This window comes from Lagopus muta, chromosome 12 (assembly GCF_023343835.1).
Source record: "Lagopus muta isolate bLagMut1 chromosome 12, bLagMut1 primary, whole genome shotgun sequence".
Lineage (NCBI taxonomy): Eukaryota > Metazoa > Chordata > Aves > Galliformes > Phasianidae > Lagopus > Lagopus muta.
Window position 1 is genome coordinate 18,485,242 of NC_064444.1, and position 17,125 is coordinate 18,502,366.

Here is a 17,125-nt window from a genome sequence, read left to right on the forward strand (position 1 = left end):
TTCACTGGCGTTCTTGGTGAAGCAGAGGACCTCTGAGGGGGGTACCGGCGCCCCCCCTCCCCCCCCCCAGATCCCCAAAAAGCAGGAGGACGGGTGGATGTGCTGTGCCTTGCTGCAGGCTGGGGTGCTCACAGCACCTTGCCGGGGTTCATCAGATGGAGGGGGTCCAGCGCGTCCTTGATGCGGCGCATGGCCGCCAGCCCCACGGCTCCCCGCTCCTCGCGCAGCAGCGCCCGCTTGCCCAGCCCCACGCCGTGCTCCCCAGTGCAGGTGCCGCCCGCAGCCAGCGCGCGCCTGGGGATGGGGACACGGCTGTCATCGTGGCGCCGTCCCAGGAGCCCCCTGCCCACCCGGTGCTGCAGCCCCACCTGCCCAAGCGCTCGGTGAAGTCGTGCACGCGCTGCGCCTCATCCGGGTCGTCGGCACGGAAGACGAGGATGCAGTGGAAATTCCCATCGCCCACGTGTCCCACCATGGGGCCTGTGGGTGACGGGGTGAGCGGGGCTTGGGGCACGGCACCCAGCAGGCGGTGGTGGCGGTGGGGCTCACCAGTGAGGCCGGAGTCCCGCAGGTCCCGCTGGGTCTCCAGCACGACGTCGGGCAGGCGGGAGATGGGCACACAGACATCGGTGGAGTAGCCCTGGGGGGGCACGGCTGGATGTGGTGCCGGGAACAGGCTCAGGGATGGGGACAAAGAGGGGACACGTTGCCAGACCTCACCTGGCAGCCGGGCCGCAGGGCCAGGGCTGCGAACCAGGCGCTGTGCCGTGCAGCCCAGAGCTGCTCACGCTCCTCCGGCGCCTGCGCCCAGGACAGGACAGAGCCACCATGCAGCTGCACCAGCTCCTCTGCGGTGGTGGGAGATGGTGACAGAGTGATCACAGCAGCTGCCAGTCACCATCCTGCACCCAGGACCCCACTGTGTCCCCACCACGGGCAGTCCTCCCCAAGCCCAGTTCCCCCCCTTCCCCATTTCCATTCCTACCCGCCTGCTGCTGCTGCTCAGCCAGGCTGCGCTGGGAGCCGTGCAGCTCCAGGAAGAGCATGGCCACCTCTGGAAGCTCCAGCCGACTGTAGCGGCTGCAGGCGCCCGCCATCACCTCGTCCAGGAGCTCTGCGGGGAGGAGGCAGCTGGGGACGCTGCTGAGGTTGTCCCGTTCCCATCCCCAGTCCCTCCCTGTCTTCATCCCCATCCCATCTCCACACTCCTTCCCATCCGTGTACTATCCCCATCCCGTTCCTGTCAGTGTAACCATCCTCATCCTATTCCTTTCCCATTTGCATCCTTGCTACCTCCTTGTCCTGCAAATCTCACCTATGTCCCCATCCCTCACCATCTCCCAGTCCCGTGCCTATCCTCAGTGCATAGAATCATAGAATATTTTGTGTATGAAGGAACTTTAAAGGCCCTCTCTGCTCACACTCCCTGCACTGAGCAGGGACACCCACAGCTCCATCAGCGCTCAGTTCCCTGACCTTGGCTGTGTGCAGGGATGGGGCAGCACCAGCTCTGCGTGCAGCCTGAGCCTCACCACCCTGAGCGCGAAGGACTTCTTTCTCAGCTCCAATCTGAATTTCCCCTCTTAGTTAGCAGCCATTTCCCCTTGTCCTGTCACAACACTCCCCACTCAAGTCTTTGTCCCCTTCTTTCTTACAACCCCTTTAGATACTGAAAGGCCGCTATCAGGTCTCCCCATCCCCATCCTTGTTATCATCCCCCTCCCGTCCCCATCCCATCCCATTCTGTCTCCATCCCACCCCCACCCTCCCAGCAGCACCCACCAATGCGCGCCACAGGCACAGCCGCCTGCAGCACCTGCACGGTGCAGCCCACAGCATCCCGCACGCTGGGGAAGGTGCAGACAGCGGAGAGCACAGCCTCAGGCAAGGGGTGCAGGCGCAGAGTCGCCTGCGTCAGGAAGCCCAGGGTGCCCTCGGATCCCACAAACAGGGAGGTCAGGTCGTAGCCAGCCGCGCTCTTCCTGTGCAGGGAGAGGTGAGCAGGTGCCGGGCACCCCGGCCCGTGGCCCCATTCCATCACCCCATACCTGGCGCTGCGCCCGGGCCCGGCGGTGTGCAGCAGGCTGCCGTCCGGCAGCACCACGCGCAGGTTGAGCACATTGGGCCGCATGGTGCCGTAGCGCACGGCGTTGGTGCCCGAGGCGCCCGTGGCCGCCATGCCGCACAGCGAGGCGTCCGCCCCGGGGTCTGCGGTACAGCCGGGGGACCCGATGTGCCCAGGGGTCGGCAGCACCACCAGCACGTGGCACCCCTGGGGCCGGGAACACCTGGGACCCCCGCCACCCCCACCCTTGGGCACCCCCACCCTGTGCCTGCCCCTATTGCACCAAGCATTCCCCACAGCACCCAGCTCTGCAGGCACCCCCAGCATCCCTAGCAGCCCAGCCCTGCCAGCACACCTTGTCTCGTGGTACCGCTGGCCCCATGGGCACCTCCATCCACCCCTGTGCTCCCAGCACCCTTGGCCACATGGGAAACCCCGGTGCTCCCCATCAGCCCCAACCCTCCCAGTGCTCCCAGCAATACTGGCCCTGTGTGCCCACAATAAACAAAGTCCCCAAGCAGCTCCAGCCATCCCAGCCACTCCCAGCGCTTGCAGCACCTTTGGCTACATACACAACCCCAGTGCTCCTAGTTCTCTATGCGCTCCCAGCTCTTCCCAGCGGCCCCAGCCATCCCACTGCTCCCAGTGCTCCCAGCACCCCTGGCAACATGGACAACCCCAGTTCTTCCAGTCCTCCCAGCACTCCAAGATCTCCCCAGCCATCCCAGTGCCCTTGTCCCTGTGATATAGCTTCCCAGTGCTCCCAGTACCCTTAGCTACATGGAAAATGCCCATGCACCCAGTATCCCAAGATCTCCCCAGCCACCCCAGTGCTCCCATCACCCTTGACCCTATGGAATATCCCAATGCTCCCAGTATTCCAGGTTCTCCCCAGACACCCCAGTACCCCCAGCACCCTTGCCCACGCGGGCAACCCCAGTGCTCCAAGTTCTCTGCATCCACCCCCAGCCCTCCCAGTGCTCCCAGCACCGCAGTCCCCGTGGGGAAGCTCTGGCATCCCAATGTACCCAGCGCTCCCTGCACCCTCAGCCACGTGGACAACTGCAGCGCCCCAAATTCTCCCCACATCCCCCACCATCCCATTGTTCCCAGCATTCCCAATGCTCCCAGCACCCTGGACCCCTCAATCCAGCCCCGAGTGTCACCCCACGCTGCCCAGCACCCCCAGTACCGACGGGGAACCAGAGCCCAGTGCCGCGCAGATGGGCATTGAGAGCCTTGCGGGTGACGCCGGGCTCCACCGCCACCGAGAAGTCCTCGACGCTCAGCTCCGAGATGGCGACCATGCGGCTCAAGTCGAAGCAGACGCCGCCCTGGCACAGCACAGCATGGCACGGGCAGCAGCGGGCGGTGGGGGTGTTGGGGGGGCTGGGGGCTGCGTACCTGCACGGCGTTGACACCGCCCTCCAGGCCAGTGCCAGTGCCGAAGGGCACCATGGGCACACGGTGCTGGTAGCAGATGGCCACCATCTCCTGTAGCTGCTCCACGTCTTGAGGCCACACCACGGCGTCGGGGGGTGCGCACCTGGTGTGGGGCACAGCTCTCATCGCCGGCCCCAAGGTGCAGCACGGCCCCACGGCGCTGCCCCCAGCCCCACCTGTGCATGGACTCATCGTGCCCGTGCTGCTGCCGCACCGCCTCCGCCACCGAGACATTGGGGTCCCCAGCCACGGAGCGCAGAGCCTGCAGCAGGCCAGGGGCCAGCGGGCGCTGTGGGAGGGGGTCTGGTCAGCACATGGTCAGGATCAGCGTGCGAGGGGACCCCTCGCAGCCCCCATCCCACCCCACCTGGCTGCAGCACCCGCGCCACCCCACGGCCCCCACCAGCCGCAGCGCGTGCTGCAGGGCCATGTTGGGCCTGGAGCCGTGCCCGGGGCTGCGCATGGCTGTGTGCTCCCCAGTCCCCTCCCGCCCAGCGTTAAGGTGGCTCCAGGCACTGAGACGCCTGCACGGCGTTATCTGACCGCAGCCACACGGCCCTGCCCTGCGTGTTGGGGTCAGAGAGCAGCGCAGCTCTCCTGGTGGGCCCCACACCATTGCAGCCAGCTGTCCGCACAGCAAGGAAGCCCACCGTCTCCTCTCACACAGTTGTCCCTGTGCTAAACCTGCTGTCCCCACACCCAGCCAGCAGAAGCCCCACATCCACCCAGGTGTCCCCACAGCTCCGTTGGTATCCCCATGTCCACCCACACGTCCTGCTCCTGGCCAGCCGTGCACAGCCCAGGGCTGCAGCAAGGACACAAAGACATGTTAGGGGAGAGGAACTTTATTCGGGGCCTCAGTTGGCCGCCATCACGGAGTCGATCCAATCGCGGAGCGCGGTGACACGCGTGTAGACACCAGGCACAGAGGTGGAGCAGGTGCTGCTGCCCCACGAGACGATGCCCACCAGCGTCCAGGCGCCGTCTTTCTGGCACACCAGCGGGCCTCCGGAGTCACCCTGTGGGCAGAGGGGTGAGGATGGGGGCACGGGGAGGCGGGGCTTTGGGAGTGCGCTTTGGGGCACGGGGCACCCACCGAGCAGGAGGAGGTTCCGTCAGCCCCGGCGCACACCATCATGTTGTAGATGCGTAAGCCCCAGTACTGCTTGCACTGAGTGTTGGTGAGTAGGGGAAGGGCCGCCTGCTGCAGGATGGCCGGCGTGTCCGCATCTGTCAGCGAGCGGGAGGCATCCGTCAGTGCCGGCTCAGCCCGGGGCCAGGGGTAGAGACGGGGAGGGGGCCGCGGTACCGTTGGAGTTGAGGACCCCCCAGCCCGTGGTGACGCAGCTCAGGCCCCCGGGGAAGTCGTCGGTGGCCTCGGGCAGGCAGACGGGCGACACGCGGGCGTTCAGCTGTGCTGGCGTGGCCAGCTTGATCAGCGCGATGTCGTTGCGGATGGTCAGCCAGCTGTAGCTGGGGTTCCGGAAGACCTGCGGCAGCGGCAGCACTGACAGCAGCTGCCCCCGAGTGGGGCACTGCGTGCTGGGGGTGCGTGGGGACGGGCAGGGGGCGGGAGCCGGCCTTGGCACCCACTGTGCTCACAGCTGCCCTGAGGGTGGGCACCACCAAGCCAGCGCTGGAGGGGACCCCAGGACCCAGGCAGGGATCCCATCAGCACTGGGACTGACGGGGGCCCGGTGGGCAGAGCTCCATCCTTGGGGAACCGGGGACGGCGCTGGGACCCAAAGCCGAGTACTACCAAGGGTCCAGAGGGACCCAGCACCACGATGAAGGACTCTGTGGGGACGCGAGCCCTGATACAAAGGGCAATGAGGACGACGAGGGGCCCCAACCCCGTAGACGCGGGGCGCCCATCCCCGCAGCGCTGCCGGCACTGAGCACAGAGCCCGCAGGCACGCGGCCCAAAGCTGGCAGTACCTTGGCGACGCCCAACCTCTGCTCGTCACTGGAGGACTCCTCCCGGTCGTACTCTCCCAGCACCACGGTGTCGGTGGTCCTGGGCAGGCAGGTGCTGAGCCCTGGGCGCACAGACAGCCCCGGTTCCGCGTCCGCCCCACGGCTGCCCCGCGCTTACCTGACCCCGCAGTGCGCGGCGGTGACCACCCATTCCTCGTTGATCAGCGACCCGCCGCAGAAGTGGAAGTTGCCGTAGCGCTGGAGAGAGCAGCCGTCAGCCCCACAATCACCCGGCCCCATCCCCATCCCCATCCCCATCCCCATCCCCATCCCCATCCCCATCCCCGTCCCCATCCCCATCCCCATCCCCATCCCCGTCCCCATCCCCGTCCCTGTCGCCACCCATTCTGGTGGGCGCTCACCTGCAGGGACACCTGCCAGGGCCAGGACCCGGGCACCGCCGGCTCCCCGTTGACGATGCGGTTGAGGCCGCGGATGACGGGTGTGATGGCGGGCACACCGCAGCCTATGGGACGGGGACAAGCGTGGGGCCTCGGCCACCTCAGCCCCGCACCCCAAACCCAGCCCCCCACCCACCCGGCTCCCTGCCCTGCTCCACGCACTCGGCAATGAGCGGGCGGCACGGGCAGAGCCCGCCAGCACCAGGCAGCCCAGCAGCCACAACAGAGCCATTGCCACTCACGGGAGACAGGCTGGGCACGGGCACAGCGCTTCTTATGGCCCCACGCTGACCTTGTGCCGTGACCTCCAGAGATAGCGCGGCACCGTGTGGGGCCGGCACCTGGCACCACGGCCATCATCCACCCCTGGGAACTGCCCAGACCGCTGGGATGGGGACCAGCCGCTGCCAGGCGGCCTTCCTGGAAACGTCCCCAATGGGCACCGTGCCTGTGTGCACCCACTGCGTGCTGGGTGTGCCTGGCAGCGGGCTGCCTGTGCTGGAGGTGGGCCTGCTTCCATGCAGAGGGCTGCCGCAGCTGATGGACTCTGTGCTGCTGGGCACCAGCTGTGTGATCTGGCTCTGTTTACTGCCACCGCAGTGAGAATGGTGTCCCTGGTGTTGCTGGGGACCGAGCCAGGATGTGAGCATGGTTCCAACGAATAGACTGCACTCTGGTGCAGTGAGTACTGGGCTCCCTCTGCATGTTGGGAAGCACTTCTGCATGGTGGGAGTGAGGGCACGGGTAGCTTGCTCAGTGCTGGGAGCAGGGACCATGGGGACACCTGGGCCAATGTTCTGATGCAGCAGCTGCTGGCCTGCACCTTGGGATGATGCTCAAGGCTCTGCTGGTCTGCCCTGGACTGAGCGTAGAACAGCTGGGACAGCTTTGGGATCCCATCACTGGTAGAGATCAGAAAGGAAGAACTCAGTCCGTGGGGTGCTGGGGACACCACAGAGACCCAAAACCAAGGATGAGGAGGACCAAGAGAACCCTGGGAACGTGATCCCCACTGCGTGAGGGAAAAGTGATACCACAGGGCCCTGACTATCAGGACAAAATGCAGCAGGCTGAACTCCTGTGTCTGCCAAAGCACCATGCGGAGACCCAGCCCTACAGCAGCGGAAGCACAGCTGCGGCAGCCCTCTGCATGGAAGCAGGCCCACCTCCAGCACAGGCAGCCCGCTGCTAGGCACACCCAGCACGCAGTGGGTGCACACAGGCACGGTGCCCATTGGGGACGTTTCCAGGAAGGCCGCCTGGCAGCGGCTGGTCCCCATCCCAGCGGTCTGCGCAGTTCCCAGGGGTGGATGATGGCCGTGGTGCCAGGTGCCGGCCCCACACGGTGCCGCGCTATCTCTGGAGGTCACGGCACAAGGTCAGCGTGGGGCCATAAGAAGCGCTGTGCCCGTGCCCAGCCTGTCTCCCGCGAGTGGCAATGGCTCTGTTGTGGCTGCTGGGCTGCCTGGTGCTGGCGGGCTCTGCCCGTGCCGCCCGCTCATTGCCGAGTGCGTGGAGCAGGGCAGGGAGCCGGGTGGGTGGGGGGCTGGGTTTGGGGTGCGGGGCTGAGGTGGCCGAGGCCCCACGCTTGTCCCCGTCCCATAGGCTGCGGTGTGCCCGCCATCACACCCGTCATCCGCGGCCTCAACCGCATCGTCAACGGGGAGCCGGCGGTGCCCGGGTCCTGGCCCTGGCAGGTGTCCCTGCAGGTGAGCGCCCACCAGAATGGGTGGCGACGGGGACGGGGATGGGGACGGGGATGGGGATGGGGATGGGGATGGGGACGGGGATGGGGATGGGGATGGGGCCAGGCGATTGTGGGGCTGACGGCTGCTCTCTCCAGCGCTACGGCAACTTCCACTTCTGCGGCGGGTCGCTGATCAACGAGGAATGGGTGGTCACCGCCGCGCACTGCGGGGTCAGGTAAGCGCGGGGCAGCCGTGGGGCGGACGCGGAACCGGGGCTGTCTGTGCGCCCAGGGCTCAGCACCTGCCTGCCCAGGACCACCGACACCGTGGTGCTGGGAGAGTACGACCGGGAGGAGTCCTCCAGTGACGAGCAGAGGTTGGGCGTCGCCAAGGTACTGCCAGCTTTGGGCCGCGTGCCTGCGGGCGCCGTGCTCAGTGCCGGCAGCATTGCGGGGATGGGCGCCCCGCGTCCACGGGGTTGGGGCCCCTCGTCGTTCTCATTGCCCTTTGTATCAGGGCTCACGTCCCCACAGAGTCCTTCATCGTGGTGCTGGGTCCCTCTGGACCCTTGGTAGTACTCGGCTTTGGGTCCCAGCGCCGTCCCCGGTTCCCCAAGGATGGAGCTCTGCCCACCGGGCCCCCGTCAGTCCCAGTGCTGATGGGATCCCTGCCTGGGTCCTGGGGTCCCCTCCAGCGCTGGCTTGGTGGTCCCCACCCTCAGGGCAGCTGTGAGCACAGTGGGTGCCAAGGCCGGCTCCCGCCCCCTGCCCGTCCCCACGCACCCCCAGCATGCAGTGCCCCACTCGGGGGCAGCTGCTGTCAGTGCTGCCGCTGCCGCAGGTCTTCCGGAACCCCAGCTACAGCTGGCTGACCATCCGCAACGACATCGCGCTGATCAAGCTGGCCACGCCAGCACAGCTGAACGCCCGCGTGTCGCCCGTCTGCCTGCCCGAGGCCACCGACGACTTCCCCGGGGGCCTGAGCTGCGTCACCACGGGCTGGGGGGTCCTCAACTCCAACGGTACCGCGGCCCCCTCCCCGTCTCTACCCCCGGCCCTGGGCTGAGCCGGCACTGACGGATGCCTCCCGCTCGCTGACAGATGCGGACACGCCGGCCATCCTGCAGCAGGCGGCCCTTCCCCTGCTCACCAACACTCAGTGCAAGCAGTACTGGGGCTTACGCATCTACAACATGATGGTGTGCGCCGGGGCTGACGGAACCTCCTCCTGCTCGGTGGGTGCCCCGTGCCCCAAAGCGCACTCCCAAAGCCCCGCCTCCCCGTGCCCCCATCCTCACCCCTCTGCCCACAGGGTGACTCTGGAGGCCCGCTGGTGTGCCAGAAGGACGGCGCCTGGACGCTGGTGGGCATCGTCTCGTGGGGCAGCAGCACCTGCTCCACCTCTGTGCCCGCTGTCTACACGCGTGTCACCGCGCTCCGCGATTGGATCGACTCCGTGATGGCAGCCAACTGAGGCCCCGAATAAAGCCTCATTTCCCCGACACGTCTTTGTTTTTGTGCTTCCAGGCGAGCAGCGCTGTGCTCCAAGCCCCTCGCGCAGGGCAGGGCCACTGAGCACGGGTTGGTGCTGGTGGCACAGGGACACACGTGCAGAACAGCGGGGCAGGCAGTGAGCAGCGCTGCTGTGCAGTGCGTGGAGCCACCTTAACGCCCAGTGGGAGGGAACAGCAAGGACACAGGGCCAGGCCCCACCGCTGTGTGCAGTGGGGCTGGTGGGGAATGTGGTACTGCAGCTGGGGGGGGATGGGCTGAGGGGCTTGAAGTGTCTGTGAGGGGCCCAGAGGGGTCACTGAGGGGTCCTCGGGGTTCCCAGCCCCAGGTGTGCCATGTGCTGGCAGTGCTGCTGATCCTGGGACACACGGGGTACCCTCATCCCATTGCAAACAGACCCTGAGCAAATGCCCCACTGTGTGACACAGCTGCCATGGAAACATCTGGAATTGTACAAGGTTAGATGGGATGCGTGGAATACAAATGAGACGGTGATAGGAATGGCTACACAGACAGGGCCTGGGTGGAGATGGGACAGGGATGGGAGGGCTGGCAGGACAGGCCTGGGCAGAGGATGGGCAATTATTGTGTGGGGCCAGGGAAAGGACAGGATGGAAGAGAAAGGTAATGGTGACAGGGTGGACATGAGGACAGGAGATGGGGACACAGACGGGACAGCCCTGCAGGTCTTCTGGTTGCCTCATTCCTCCTAGCAGAGCTCCTGGGCGAGATGATGGTGGGCACCTGCATCCACTACAGCCAGCTGGAGCTCCCAGTGCAGCCTGGCTGAGCAGCAGGGATAGAGGTGGGGGAAGGGGGTGCATGGGATGGAGCTGGTGTCACACGGTGCTGTGGTCCCCACGGTGCAGGATGCAGCTGGCTCCTGGGTGAGGAAGGTGACCAGCACTTGGGCACACAGGAACAGGGCTGGAGGTCACAGTGAGAGCTGAGGCAGGGAGCACATGAATAGGGCAGGGGGCTGGATGCACAGGGTCAGGTCTGTCCTGTGCACCAGGTACATGCTGGGGCACTGCAGCAGCCCTGAGAGCCCACACTCCAGCTCTGGGTGCCTGTGGCCCAAGGCTACCATGGTACCCACTGCCCTGGCACTGCCTCCCTCTGCACAGCGGCTTCATTGCAGCCCGGGTGTAGGTGCCAGATGAGCACAGCAAAGGTGGGTGGCTGTGGCTGTGCAGCACTGCAAATTCGCTGCTGCTTGTGCCCATGGCCAGTGCCACGTCCTGTTCCACATCAAGACGCTAAGAGCAAGCCCATGTTACTGCTCTACCATAAAGTGTGTGGCATCCCAGTCATGCTCCAGCACTGCTGCTTTTTGGGGACAGGACACCCCAGCTGCTCCCACAGGGTGCCTGCTCCCAGCACTGCACACACAGCCAGGCACCAGGGGGATTTCTAGGCAAATCTTTATGCTGCTGTGGGACCAGGGGGCTGAGTTTTGGGGGCGGCTGCAACTCCACGGCTCCGGGAACCGGAGGAAGCTTCCCCAGTGTTCAAAAGGCACCAATGTCGGTTTGCATTTCAGTTACAGCCGGTACTGTGAAACCACCAAGACTTGAAACGCAAAGGTTCGAGCCCCTCATCCCCCCTGGCTGCCCCTCGCCCCCTCCCCCATCACTCAGGACAGCACTCTTCATCTCCCCGCTGCTGCTCCTTGGCCTGGTCTGTCTGTGCCACAGCACTACAACAGCTGGCTGATGTGCTGACAGAGCCCGCAGCGTCGTCCCAGGGCACTGGGGCAGCCCCACTGCCAGCCCCATCTCGACTGGAGCAGAGGAACGAACACAGAAGGGAGAGATTGCGCCCCTGGTACTGCGAGCATGGCTCTGAAACCAACGTCGAGAGGAAGAGGAGGGAAGGGGATGATGGCCCCAGCCCCTCAGCCCTGCGTGAGTCTCTGTGACAGCTCTGTTACGCCAGGCAGAGGGCCGCGGGGGGCAGCGGCACAGGGCCATCACATGGCGGCCAGCTGGCCCAGCACCATCCTGAACTGCTGCGTGCTGTTGGCGAGGTCCTTGACGCGCTCCACCATGTCCTTGGAGGCGGCAGGTGACGGGTAGTGCAGCGCGGCCGCTTTGGTGCTCACCACGATCTCCTTGAGCATCTCGCACAGGAGGTTGCTGTAGTGCGTCACCTTGTGCCGCACGTCCTGCGCCTTGGCCTGGCGGGACAGCGTGTCGCCGATGAAGACGAGCTTGTGGGCGCTGAGGATGATGAATTTGCTGTGGGCCACAAAGATTTTTGGGGGCTGGTTGGTGCTGACGGCGGTGAAGAAGGCGTCGATGGCGTTGGTGAGCGTGGTGAGGTTGGCCTCGCACTGCTCCAGGTAGAAGAGGAGCAGCTGGCGGTCGGCGGCACACAGGGCCCCCCCGCCCCGCGCAGGGCCGTAGTGCTGGGGAGGGCTCCAGTTGGACAGGTCATTGTCAATGGGCCGCGTCACCTCCTGCTCCAGACGCTCAAACTGCTTCAGCTGTGGGGAGACATGGCTGTGAGGATGGGCAGGGCGGCCTCTGAGCCCCACGGCAATGGCTGCGCCCCAGGGGATGCCGCACGGGACCAGTGCCCCAATCCCCTCTGGCATTGGAGAAGAGCCAGACGGTGCCACACAGAGCGATGGGGGACTCGCGGCCGTGGGCACACAGGGAGCAGGAGCCTAAACCTGCTGCCCTCCCCACCTCGGGGTCCCCACTGAGCCGTGCCCGTTCCCCAGCCCCATTACCTGCTGGTGCTCCAGCTGGTCCTTGCTCTGCCGGATAATGTTGCCTTTCTCCAGCAGCTCTTTCTGCGTCTTCTCAAACTCCTCCTTGCCCTGAAAGTAAGGAAAAACCATGAGAAGGGGGCAAACCACAAACCCTGAGCGCCCAGCCCCACACCAGGACGCCCTCAGTTCCCAGGGCCGCAGCAGGAGGGGGAAAACAAGACCCAAGCGAGGAGACACAAAGCCCATCCGTGTCAGCCAGTGCCACAGGGTGCCCCCAGCCCGCGCCCACCTGGAGGTGCACGTAGTCGTAGTCCTCCATCCAGCCACTCTCGTGGTTCTCATACGGGCCCTCGGGTGACTCCTGTGCCAGCAGTTTGGGCGGGGAGGGCAGGGGCCGTGACTGGATGCTGCTGGCCTTGTCAGAGGGGTGTGCGGGCCCGTGGCCATTGCCCTCGGGCACCGGCTTTGTCCGTTTGAAGAGCAGAGAAGCATTGCCATGCAGGAAGGAGGCGAGCTGCTTGGTGTCGTCGGGCACGCCGCGCGAGTACATGACGAAGAGCTCCAAGTCGTCCGTGCCCGGCTTGCCGGCCACCAAGGCGCTAGGGGCCCAGTGGCACGCGTCCAGCGCTTGGCTGTGCCGCCCCAGGGCCTGGTAGACCTCCTCCATTTTCTGCAGCTGCTTGCTGAGCTTGGCGTACAGCGAGCGGTCCGAGGCCTGGGCGGCGTTGCCCACCGCCCCCCGGGCGAACTCCAGCAGCTCTCGGAGGGCCGCCTGCACACCCTCGGCCGCCCCACGGATGCCGGCAGCATTGGCCTCCATGTGCTCAGGGCTGCGCCAGTTGGTGCTGATGAAGGACATGAGGCAGGAGACGGCACCGCTGACGCCGAGCTGGAGCTTGGCCAGCATCTCCATAGCAGCGTCCAAGTCCATGGAGAACTCTCTGCCGGGCCCTTTGGCCGGCTCCTTCACGGGCACCGTGTCCAGTGAGGAGGTGGAGATGTTGCTGCGGGTGCTGCCCGTGCTGGAGGCCGAGAGACGCTTGGTGTCAGCCGCCTTGGCCTCGCGGTCCACCTGCGGCGGGACATCGTAGATGTACTCACCCTCCGTGTCCACCAAGCCCTTGCCGGGGCCGTGCAGGTCCCGCGGCACGTCGTACACCTCCTGCGAGGGGAAGGCTGACCCCCCCAGCTTCTTGAGGCTGGGAGGCACGTCGTAGATCTCGTGGGACAGCGAAGGCTCAGGGGCGGCTTTCCCGGCTGCTGGCGGCACGTCGTAGACATCCTCCGGCAGGAAGGGCTCCTGCTGGGTGAGCACCGCGGGGTGGTGGGGGGGCTCAAAGGCTTTCTGCTTGGCGAAGGCAGGGGGCACATCATATGTCTCCTCCCGCACGGGGCCGTCCGGCACGTCCTTGCTGACGGAGGGCGGCACGTCGTATACCTGCAAGGGCACCGCCAAGCAGCATCAGTGCAGCTGGAGCCACTCGTGCACACCAGCCCCGCTCCCATGTGCCGCCGTGTGGCAGGGAGGCAGAGCTGTGCAGTGCCCAAGGGTCCGGCTGCACCCTGCTGCACGTAAGCACTGGCTCTGGGCACGCTGTGGGCACGTGGAAGGCGATGCGCTCGCCGCAGCCCAGCAGCACCCCCGCCCTCACGTGTCTCTTTTGGTGCACAAGTTTTCCCTGCAGAACTTACTGTTTGGTGCAAGTTCTTCTCCACGCTGGGGGGCACATCGTAGATCTCCTGCCCCGTGTCCTGCCCGTTGGGACCCTTGACTGCCATGGGGGGGGTGTCATAGACCTGCCGGGAGGAGACAGGATGGCGTGTCAGGGGCAGGAGAGCAGCCCCAGCACCCAACGCAGCGGGGACCCCGGCACTGCCCAGCACTGGGTGCCGCATCCCCACAGCCTGTCACCCCGTTGCCACCCCGCAGCCCCACAAGCCGCCCCACAAGCAGCCCCACTTTCTGTCTGACCTGGCTGGGCAGTGCACCGCGCACGGGTGGCACATCGTAGATCTCCTGGGAGCCCGAGGAGAGGAGGTGGCGGGGAAAATCGTATTCGTCTTGCTCGCCCTTGGGGGAGTCATAAATGTACGCCTGCCCCACGCGGGTGGGCAGCAACACCTAGGAGAGAGGAGAAGCGCTGAGCCCCGCACATCGCCCTGCTCTGCCCTCTCCGAGCCCATCCATCCCGGTGCCGGATGCGGAACGGCACGCTGCGATGGCCGGGCGGTGGGTGCCCACGCGAGGGCGCTCCCCGGCCAGCCTGCCGCTGTCACCGCGCTCAGTGCAGTGACGCCGGAGGGACGGAGATGAGATCACCGGTTATTTATAGCAGCGAGCCTCGGCTAGAGACAAAGCCCAGCCGGCACGGCCGCCCTGCGCAAATGGGAACGGCGACCTGGAGATTAATTTGGGTGCCGAGGGACCCGCCGATGCCCGGAGGATGTGCCCAGATCCCTGCCCGCATCTCGGTGCAACGTGGTGCGTGGCAGCCACAGGAGGTTGTGGGATGCTTTCAAGCAATGGGGTGCCCCGGCCACGAGGCACAGCGCTTGGTGGCCCCTTTTACTCGCTGGACTGGGGCCGTCTCCTCCCCCTCCTCCGAAAGCCCACACCACAGAACAGAGCCCGAGCAACTCCCAGCCACACAGCACCCACCACCACCGCACCCAAACCCCCGTCTCACCTTTCCCGAGGGCTTGGGCCCTTCCCAGCTCCTCGCATCCAAAGACGGGGGCACCTGGTAGATGTCTTGAGCCTGAGCCACCGAGGGAGGAACCTGGTATATATCCTGGGGGGGGCTGGCAGAGCCCACAGGGTATGCGTCCGCCGCTTGGCTCAGGGCTGGGGGCACCTGGTAGATCTCCTGCCCGGCGCTGGGGAAGGCGTGGGGCGGCGTCTGCTTCGGGTAGGCTGGAGGCTGCTTGGCCGGAGCCGGGGGAAATTGTCCGGTGGGCGCCGAGCCCGAGTAGAGGCCCTGCTGCCCCTTGCCGGGAGCCGGCATCAAGTAGACATTGTCCCCTTGGGGCACGTAGGAAGGGTGCATGGCGGTGTACTGCGAGGCGGGCGACAGCGGGCTGTACCCCCCTTGGTGGTGGTACGGCAACGTGGGCTGCGGCACCGGCGGCGCCTGGCCCTGCCCCGGCCCGGCCGCTTGCTGCTGTTGCTGCTGCTTCTTGTCGTACATCCCCACCAGGATCTTGAGGCGGTTCCCCGGCACGATGCCCTGGCGGCCGTGCAGGGAGCAGAGCCACCAGCCGTCCAGGCCCTGCGTGTTGCGCTCCAGCACCGTCATGATGTCGCCTTTGCGGAAGGAAAGCTCGTCCGGCGACTCGGCCACATTGTCGTACAGCGCCTTGGCCAGCACGTTCTGAGAGAGACCCCCGCGCCGGGGCGGGTCGGGAGTCATCCCGGCTCATAGGGCTGCCCGGCACCCGACGCGGCCCCGGCGCTCTTCCTCCTCGCTCCGGCTCAACCCATCCTTCCCGGAGGTGGTGCCGGGAAGGGGACGGACCCCCCGCGCCTCCCGGTTTCGGGGACCTCCTCTGCCTTTCCCTCCCCTTCCCGCCGGGGAGGAAGTGCCATGGAGGTGACTCAGCCCGCACAGAGAATTCCCCCCCGGCCGCCGGGCGGGCAGAGGGCACGCGTGTGTGTGCGTGTGGGGATGGGGGGGGCACGCGTGTGTGTCCGTGTGTCCGTGTGTCCGTGTGTCGGTGCCCGCTGCCGGCCCCTCCCGCCGGGGATGCCGCGGTGCCCCGTGCGGTTCTCCCTCCCTCGGTGCCCTCCTGCCGCCGTGCTCACGGCAGCGCTCCGCAGCCCCGCAATGGAAGCGTTCTCGGATCCCCGCCACCCGCAGCCGCGGGACGAGCCTTGCCCGGAGCGGACGGGCAGCACCGATCGCCACCGGCGGCGCTTCGCGGCACGCCGTCCCCGGGGCCGGAGGGGGGGCGGTGGCGGTGACGGCGGGGCCGCGATCCGCTCCCGGAGGCCCCGTCCGCTCCTTCCCCACCCGACGGCCTCCCCGCTCCCGGCGCTCGGGGTCCGGCCGCGCCGTTGCGAACGGAGCGGCGCCGATCGCCGCGCCTGGTCCGGTCCCCCGCCGCCCGGCCTCCCCCCGGCCCCCGCCGCCCGCCCCGCAAGGTGACCCCGCTCACCAGGTAGTTCATCTTCGCCCGGCGGGCGCGGTCCCGCGGCGAGCGCGGCCCTACTGCGATGCGGAGAGCCGCGGCCTGCGGCGGGCAGCCGGCCGGGATGGCGGTGGCGGCGGCGGCGGCCGCGCCGGAGGGATCATTCCAGCGCCGTGCCAGCCCGGGCCCGCCGGCCCCGCCCCGCCCATGGGCTGCGCCGCACCGACGGGAGGCGGCGCTGCGGCGGGAGGGAGCGGGGCCGCGCCGGGGGCCGGGGGGGGGGGGGGGGGGGGGGCGGGCTCGGGGCCGGGGCCGGCGGTCCTATCGCCGTCCGTCGGGGCTTCCCTGCCCTTTTCGGGCTTTTCCTGCCCGTGGGAGGCACGAGGCCGCCCTGGGCGCTGCCCGTCGAGGCCGCGATGCTGCCCCGCAGCCGTCCGTCCCCTCGGGGGCGGCGGAGCTGCGGTCGCGTCCGCAGACCGCAGGCGGAACTCGGCGGCTTCCGCTCCGCGGTGACGGCGCGGGGCCGCAGCCGGGCACGGAGCTGCGCGGCTCCGAGGGTCGCCGACCGGCTGCCGTCCCGTCCCTGCGGGGAACGTCCCGTGCTGCTCCCAGCCCCGAGGGAATTCGGTGCCGAAAGGAAAACTGAAGGGAAATTCCACGTGGACCAATCGTGGGGAGGTGCTGCAGGAGCCCAGTTTTGTGTGCCGAAGGTATTGGGACAGGCTGTTCAGTGACAGCGCAGGAAGTGGTTTCAAACTAAGAGGAGAGATTCGGATTGGAGCTAAGGGCAGTGAGGCACAGGCTGCACACAGAGCTGGTGCTGCCCCATCCCTGCACACAGCCAAGGTCAGGGAGCTGAGCGCTGATGGAGCTGTGGGTGTCCCTGCTCAGTGCAGGGCTGGGAACAGACAGCCTTTAGGGTCCCTTCCAACTCAAACCTTTCTACGATTCAATGATTCCATGACAGATCAGTGAGCCCAGCCCAGGACCGAGCAGAGGCACAGCTCTGTGGGACCGCTGTGATGGGAGGGGGCGGCACTGGGCCCTGCGTGGGGCTGGAGCTGCCCCAATGGGAGCAGGGGCCCTGCACGGAGCCCAGGCTTTTGGCTTCTGGCTTTTGGCCGCTTCCTCACGGCTCCGTCCTTCGGAAAGCTGCCTCCCTTCTCCCGGAGCAGCAATAGGATTACACGGGA

At 66.9% G+C, this 17,125-nt stretch overlaps 4 protein-coding genes across 6 annotated transcripts; 1 reads left to right on the forward strand and 3 right to left on the reverse strand.

Annotated features, from left to right (window-relative positions):
- Positions 1-16: 16 nt before the first annotated feature.
- On the reverse strand, positions 17-3,987 carry LDHD (lactate dehydrogenase D). 2 transcript variants are annotated; one of them, XM_048958197.1, is made up of 11 exons: positions 3,876-3,987; positions 3,685-3,797; positions 3,470-3,611; positions 3,258-3,399; positions 2,049-2,208; positions 1,783-1,982; positions 986-1,114; positions 721-848; positions 550-640; positions 369-480; positions 17-294 (listed from the first exon to the last, which is right to left on the reverse strand). In XM_048958197.1, exons 1-11 carry the CDS (start codon positions 3,969-3,971, stop codon positions 129-131), a joined length of 1,479 nt encoding a protein of 492 aa, XP_048814154.1. In that variant the 5' UTR covers positions 3,972-3,987; the 3' UTR covers positions 17-128. The 2 variants fall into 2 exon arrangements, with proteins under 2 accessions (XP_048814154.1, XP_048814151.1); XM_048958194.1 differs by having other exon boundaries at positions 1,783-2,208.
- Positions 3,988-4,365: 378 nt separating this feature from the next.
- LOC125699078 (chymotrypsinogen A-like) lies at positions 4,366-6,118 on the reverse strand. The gene is made up of 7 exons (XM_048958208.1): positions 6,049-6,118; positions 5,848-5,951; positions 5,604-5,683; positions 5,447-5,525; positions 4,818-4,998; positions 4,605-4,738; positions 4,366-4,527 (listed from the first exon to the last, which is right to left on the reverse strand). The coding sequence occupies exons 1-7, from the start codon at positions 6,116-6,118 to the stop codon at positions 4,366-4,368; spliced, it is 810 nt and encodes a 269-aa protein (XP_048814165.1).
- A 1,206-nt stretch (positions 6,119-7,324) lies between these two features.
- Positions 7,325-9,141, forward strand: LOC125699077 (chymotrypsinogen A-like). Its single transcript, XM_048958207.1, has 7 exons — positions 7,325-7,394; positions 7,492-7,595; positions 7,730-7,809; positions 7,888-7,966; positions 8,415-8,595; positions 8,675-8,808; positions 8,886-9,141. The coding sequence occupies exons 1-7, from the start codon at positions 7,325-7,327 to the stop codon at positions 9,045-9,047; spliced, it is 810 nt and encodes a 269-aa protein (XP_048814164.1). The 3' UTR covers positions 9,048-9,141.
- A 1,350-nt stretch (positions 9,142-10,491) lies between these two features.
- Positions 10,492-16,077, reverse strand: BCAR1 (BCAR1 scaffold protein, Cas family member). 2 transcript variants are annotated; one of them, XM_048958175.1, is made up of 7 exons: positions 15,960-16,077; positions 14,492-15,175; positions 13,777-13,926; positions 13,497-13,601; positions 12,094-13,242; positions 11,823-11,912; positions 10,492-11,573 (listed from the first exon to the last, which is right to left on the reverse strand). In XM_048958175.1, exons 1-7 carry the CDS (start codon positions 15,969-15,971, stop codon positions 11,058-11,060), a joined length of 2,706 nt encoding a protein of 901 aa, XP_048814132.1. In that variant the 5' UTR covers positions 15,972-16,077; the 3' UTR covers positions 10,492-11,057. The 2 variants fall into 2 exon arrangements, with proteins under 2 accessions (XP_048814132.1, XP_048814131.1); XM_048958174.1 differs by lacking the exon at positions 15,960-16,077 and having other exon boundaries at positions 14,492-15,795.
- Positions 16,078-17,125: the final 1,048 nt, after the last annotated feature.

Excerpts from the sequence above, each read along its gene's own strand:
- LDHD (XM_048958194.1), bottom strand. The coding sequence starts at position 3,971 with ATGCGCAGCCCCGGGCACGGCTCCAGGCCCAACATGGCCCTGCAGCAC. Across the intron at positions 3,612-3,684 it reads CACGATGAGTCCATGCACAG|GTGCGCACCCCCCGACGCCG; the intron begins GTGGGGCTGGGG and ends GCCCCACACCAG. Across the intron at positions 849-985 it reads TGAGCAGCAGCAGCAGGCGG|AGGAGCTGGTGCAGCTGCAT; the intron begins GTAGGAATGGAA and ends CCACCACCGCAG.
- LOC125699078 (XM_048958208.1), bottom strand. The coding sequence starts at position 6,118 with ATGGCTCTGTTGTGGCTGCTGGGCTGCCTGGTGCTGGCGGGCTCTGCC. Across the intron at positions 5,952-6,048 it reads TGCCGCCCGCTCATTGCCGA|GCTGCGGTGTGCCCGCCATC; the intron begins GTGCGTGGAGCA and ends CCCGTCCCATAG. Across the intron at positions 4,528-4,604 it reads ACGGAACCTCCTCCTGCTCG|GGTGACTCCGGAGGCCCGCT; the intron begins GTGGGTGCCCCG and ends CTCTGCCCACAG.
- LOC125699077 (XM_048958207.1), top strand. The coding sequence starts at position 7,325 with ATGGCTCTGTTGTGGCTGCTGGGCTGCCTGGTGCTGGCGGGCTCTGCC. Across the intron at positions 7,967-8,414 it reads AGAGGTTGGGCGTCGCCAAG|GTCTTCCGGAACCCCAGCTA; the intron begins GTACTGCCAGCT and ends CCGCTGCCGCAG. Across the intron at positions 8,596-8,674 it reads GGGGGTCCTCAACTCCAACG|ATGCGGACACGCCGGCCATC; the intron begins GTACCGCGGCCC and ends GCTCGCTGACAG.
- BCAR1 (XM_048958174.1), bottom strand. The coding sequence starts at position 15,214 with ATGACTCCCGACCCGCCCCGGCGCGGGGGTCTCTCTCAGAACGTGCTG. Across the intron at positions 13,602-13,776 it reads GCGGTGCACTGCCCAGCCAG|GTCTATGACACCCCCCCCAT; the intron begins GTCAGACAGAAA and ends TCCTCCCGGCAG. Across the intron at positions 11,574-11,822 it reads ACCAGCTGGAGCACCAGCAG|CTGAAGCAGTTTGAGCGTCT; the intron begins GTAATGGGGCTG and ends GTCTCCCCACAG.